Raw genomic sequence first — 6,000 nt, forward strand, 5'->3', positions numbered from 1 at the left:
CTGACTCCCTGGAGCCAAATAGCTGCATGCAGAATGCTGTTATATTTACTGCTATGTTGGACTTATTACATCCACTGTCTCCTTTAATGAGCTCAGTCTCATTTATTGTGCTGAGCGTGACTTCATATCCTCGTGGTTTAGGATCAGTGTAGTTAACCCACCCTATCCTTTGTACATTTTCATTCAGTTATGATTCTTAAATGAGTGGAACAAACATTTAATGTTTAAAATACATCTGTTTTCATTCTCCTTTATAACAAAGTCTAAAAAGAAATTGGTAAATAGAGGACATAATGGAGCTAAAGAAAAACCTTTAGAGGGACGCTCTTTCCAAAATGTGTTGTATCAGGTGTATGCATACACAGAGAGCATCTTTTGAGAGATGTGGCCGAACACGCAACTGTATGTAACAGCCTCCGAAGAGTAATATGCACAGACCCATCATTTGAAGTATTTTTAGTTGGTATCTCTCTCCCCCCACCCCCATACACACACCTTTTTTGTGGGAGAGTCCTACTCTCTATCTTTGTAGAAAACATCTTATTAAACTGTTTTTTAAGAGGTAAACCCATCCAAGTATATATCCAGCCAGTATTTTAGTGCCATGTAATCACCAGAGGGGTATTTAGAACACTGCAGGAATGAAACACACTGCCTTCTGAGAGGGCTGGGCCAGGCCTCAGGGTGTGTCCTGTCCTCCTACTCAAAGCTTTGAGAAAATCTCTGTTTAACAATTTCAAAACTGTATTCTATGACAGTGAGTGTTTAAAAAGGAACATTAAAATACAAAGTCCAGAAGACACACGAGACTCCATATACAAACTTATAGGGTTTGTATCTGATCAGCACCTGCCATGAATGTCAAAGATGAGCTAAGCTATAAGACTATATATATCAGAACTTTTAACAGTGGCTAAATATGCCCTGAGATAACACTGCCTTCTCCTTGACTTTGGAGTTTCAATGGCCACACCTGCCTACAAATCTGACCTCTTATTTCCCCACTACCAACTATAAGTAGCATTTCCCTACCCCTATTCCCTGAAAGCAATTTCCAAGCTTTCCCCAAAGCACATATTTCTGAATTTCATAAAACTCAGAAATAGTTTTTATAGCCAGGCCCTTCTTAAGTTTGCACTTTTGTTAAGAGACTAGGCTCTGAATTTTATGCTCAGTTATTCTAGGACTGACCAGATATTTCCACATACCTGTGTACTGCCCATTGAATTTGGAGATCCCAGCAACACTACAGGCAAATGGATCAGGCTTTGAAACCAAAATAAAGGTGTTTTATTTGTCTGGTCACTGGAGTATGTGAGTATGCAATTATATTGCAGTTCAGTAGCTACATTTTACCTTCGAATTAACTGAGATCTAATACTAAAAGAGCTAAAGAGGATCAGATAGAATTTTTTTTAGGCATTAAAGGAAAAAAAGCATGTAAATTAGAAACACTTCAGTGAAAAAGTCTGGCTCCTCTTCCTTAAGTCAGTTGAATATATAACCACCCCATTCTGTTATAAAAATTTATTCACATTATCCATATTCAAGACTCTGTAACATGTATATTTATCTTTGAAAGATAATTATATATATATATATATGTATACCTACAAAAGTGTTTAAAGATATGTGTCTTACATCCATATTCCTTTGCCAAGACTTCCAGATTTATCCTTTAGGTTAAATAGTACCTTGTTAAGAGCTTTCAGCTGGTTACAAATGTCTTTTTGTTTGTCCCCCAGGGTACTATGGGGACGGTCTCAATGCCATCATTGTGTTTGCCGCCTGCTTTCTGCCAGACAGCAATCGGGCGGATTACCACTATGTCATGGAAAATCTTTTCCTGTGAGTGATACTTATGGCAAAGTGCTTGGAGTAAGCAAGCTCTGTAATGACAGATCATCATTATTAAAAGGAAATAGATGATATAGAATATTTTAAGTATTTGATAAAAAAGTCAATGAAATCTTTTTCAAGAAATATGCTCAGGAGTCTAAAAACTTTAAAGGAACTTTTGTCAATGGAATAGATTGAAAACTAATGAACACAATTTTGCTGTGATTTTTTTATTCTGTAACATTTCCTGTAGGTGAAATTTGTTTTTGTGTCCCAATAACATGTTCTTAGTCAATTTATAATAACCTGATTTCACTTATATTTCTCATTAATTGATCTTAGTTGACATTTATATATCAACTAAGATATATAAATATATATGTATATATAAACACATTTTATACACACACACACACACAAAGATGACTCCATTGATATTTTTGAAAGTCAGACTTCTAACCCACACATTTTTCTAGGGTACAACATTAAAAAGATAGAGAGGGCCCTCCCTGGTGGCTTAGTGGGTTAAAGTACAACACTGGGAAGCTAAAGCCACTTCCATATGAGTTCGATTCCGCCTGCCCCGGAGATGACCACATGGCGTGGCAGACCACTCCTGACTGGCCCCCTGCTCCCCTCAGCAGTGTACTTCGACAGTCAAGCCTGTTCTGCTCCCCACTCTGTCTCCGGTGAATCCTCTCACCGCCCCCGCACCTCTGGCTTGCGCCCCCGTTCTGTATGCATAAATAAATAAAAAACAAATAAATAAAAAATACATCTTAAAAAAAGATAGAAGGGATGGGAGAGAGGAAGAGAGAAAGACATAGCTGTACAAATATATGAGCAATACTCACTGTCATTGATTTTAGGTAACTTTCTTAAGGTGAAGAAGCAGTATTTTTAGATGTCTTACACCCTGTGATTTAAATGTTTCATAATTATGATGTAAATAAGATGAAGTATATCATGTGGGAACTGAAAACACTCCTCTTCCTTCCTTTGATCAGATATGTAATAAGCACTTTAGAATTGATGGTAGCTGAAGACTATATGATTGTGTATTTGAATGGCGCAACCCCAAGACGGAGGATGCCAGGGCTAGGCTGGATGAAGAAGTGCTACCAGATGATTGATAGACGGTATGTGGGGTCTGTTGAATCCCTGTTTTGACTTCCTCAGTAACCCCCTACCGAACTTCCTTTAAATCTATCAAAAATGCAATCACATTTTAGGAACATTAAATTAGTAGAGATTTAAGATAATGAATTACAAATATTAATAAAAGTGTCACTTGATGTCCCAATTTTGAAATAAAGCAAATCTTTCCCAGATTGTGTTAAATGTTGCAGCTTAATGCCTGGAGACCAAGTCTGTTTTAAACTATGGATACCACATGGAGGTATCTTGTGGCTGTGCTGCTGTTTGCTTGTGACTGCTGTCATTTGGGCCACCTTCATGCTTTTATTTCAACACTTACTGTTAATTCAAGTTAACCAGGAGTCTAGATGATATCGTTGTGTGTCCCTTTCTCAAGATATTTCATTTTCATCCATACTTGTTTGATGAATACAACTTGTTGTGATAATAAAAAGTTATTAGAACACAAGCTATGATAATTTTTAAAAATTTGCTTACAACATGTGTGGCATCCTCTTAGATCTGACTCCTTGCATAACGTGTGCATTTCCTTTTGTATTAACTGAAATCATTTAAGAACCCAAGAACTCAAAAAGTAGCACCACTAAAGCTATGCCTGAATACCAAGAGCAGCCAGTGCTCCTCTGCACATAGCAGCACTTCTGTTATTACGATCACCAGAAGAAAAAACCATGACTCAGTAAGAGCAAATACATTGTCCAAGTGGCTACTCAGGCTATATTTGTAAATAGTAAAGATAGTGACAATAAAAATGAAAAGCATCATTATACAATGCTGATGAGAGATGCATGCACACACTAAGGAAACAACCACTCTGTGTTAGTTTATTTCATGGAAAAATGAGGTTTGAATCATACATACATGTTTCAAATTATATCTCAAAAAGCATATTTTTATTAATTATGCTCATTCTAAATCTTAACCACTAGATAGGAACTTGCCTGGAACTCTCTAATATTTTATATTATATATTTATATATAATATTTAATTTCAGACATTTTCTGCTTAACTTCCCATTGAAAGCGGATTAGGAGTAATTTTTTTTTTCTTTTTACAAAACAGATTGCGGAAGAATTTGAAATCATTCATTATTGTTCATCCATCTTGGTTCATCAGAACAATCCTTGCAGTGACACGACCTTTCATAAGGTATGGTTTTTATTATAATAAAAGTAAAAGGACTACTGGCTATCTAATATATATATATGGTATTTTATAATATATATATATAATATACATATATATATTAATTGTCCTACAGAGAATTCATAAACTAAGAGAGCATTTAGGAAAATATATTTGTCTTATGCCTTTCCTTGGACTACCCAGCAAGAGACTGATTAAGCATTAGTTAATTAGTGAGCTTTAATTCATAATATCCTTCCTGCATTATTAGAAAGTACAACCTCTATATTGCTTGCTATAAACATAGAAAATGAAGGAGTGGAGTTTTTGTGCCACATTACAAAAAATACTGGACAATACTTTTAAAGTGATAACAGTATTTTCTAGAGAGTAGAACAGGTAGAGTAACATGACAGTGGAAAAAAAAGGGTAGCTAAGTACAAAAGCAGAAGCCAAGTCTTTTCTTAATTGTTCCATTTCTTCTGAGGAAATATCATGTATGTCACCATCGTGTGATCAAGAATTTGTGCAGTTATTTTGAAGGCTTTGTTTAATCATCTATAAGGATTCTTAGTTTGAACTCATTTCAATTTGGTAGATATTTTTCCTCATATATTTTATGTGAGTTGGTCAATTAAGTTACATTTTGGGAAGGCAATAAAAAGTAAGATGTGTGTTTCAAGTAAGCACTTGAAACAGTTCCATAAAAGGAATAGTGTGTTTTTCTAGAAAGCTATAAAAGTATAGCAAAGCCTGCCTAACATCAAAATATAGATCAGGTTAACTGAAAATTTTCTGTTTCTAAGTTACTAATGAAGCACTAAAAATTCTGATAACATAAACTTCTGGGAAAATATTTAAGGATTAAAATCCTTGATACTATTTTACATAGACTTTACTATAACTTCCAGACTCCACTTCCTTATGTTTGCTTAGCATCATCATTCCTTACTTCCAACAACTGAGTAGCAGTATTCAATCTAATTTTCCTTTGGCAAAGGTTAACTCTACAATATTAAGCTGAAATGTTTTAATAATTAACATGAAATATTTAAGATACACAAAGCCCCCTTACTTCAATAATTGCAGAAAATGTTTTGGCAACGGAGCAGAAATCAGTGTATTCTGATGAGCTTATGAAAAGTGTAATAGAAAAGTGTAATGTGAAAAAAGTAATGATTGCTGTTAGTATTGATTTATTGTTGTTTGTTTAATATACATTGCTAATAAAATGTTTTTGTGACTAAAAATATTTGTTACTATAAATAATATTATAAAATGATTACAATTCAATATTATTTATTGAAGGGGGTTTCAAGATAACAACAATGGCAATAATATTTTGGCAAGCAGCGTGGCAAAGTACCTATAATAATAGCTGACATGTATTTAGTCCTAATGACAGTCCTCTGAAAGAAATGCTGTTTAGTATTTCCCAACAAACAAAAACAAAAGCAAATCCTAAGGTTCAGTGAAGCCAAATAGTAATTGTTTATAGCAAAAGCCAGCCAATCTCCTGTTAAAGATCAAATAGTAAATATTTTTAATTTCTGTGTGCTGTTTGTTCTTACCAAAACTTCAAAACCATCACAACTGCAAGACAAGAATGGTCAAAGACAATATGTATGGCTGTATTCTGATAAAAATTTTTAATTACTAAAATTGAATTACCTACAGGTTTTTACATGTTACAAAATGGTTTTGTGTCTGATACTTTTTCAGCCATTTAAAAAATGCATATTAGGGCCCTCCCTGGTGGCACAGCGGGTTAAAGCACTGCATTAAGAAGCTAAAGCCACTTCCGCATGAGTTCGATCCCTGTCTGCCCCCGGAGGTGACCACATGGCGTGGCAGACCTCTCCTGACCCGCCCGCTGC

At 34.9% G+C, this 6,000-nt stretch overlaps 1 protein-coding gene across 3 annotated transcripts in view; it reads left to right on the forward strand.

Moving 5' to 3' along the window:
• Positions 1–6,000, forward strand: part of PRUNE2 (prune homolog 2 (Drosophila)) — a 217,426-nt gene that overhangs the window by 196,417 nt on the left and 15,009 nt on the right. For all 3 annotated transcript variants that reach the window (XM_012721297.1, XM_012721295.1, XM_012721296.1), the window contains exons 15-17: positions 1,746–1,848; positions 2,847–2,978; positions 4,061–4,147. In XM_012721297.1, coding sequence (XP_012576751.1) covers positions 1,746–1,848; positions 2,847–2,978; positions 4,061–4,147 — 322 coding nt within the window. The remainder of the gene's footprint in view (positions 1–1,745; positions 1,849–2,846; positions 2,979–4,060; positions 4,148–6,000) is intronic.

This window comes from Condylura cristata, unplaced genomic scaffold, assembly GCF_000260355.1.
Source record: "Condylura cristata isolate star-nosed mole 26May11 unplaced genomic scaffold, ConCri1.0 scaffold00006, whole genome shotgun sequence".
In the NCBI taxonomy this organism is placed as follows: Eukaryota; Metazoa; Chordata; class Mammalia; order Eulipotyphla; family Talpidae; genus Condylura; species Condylura cristata.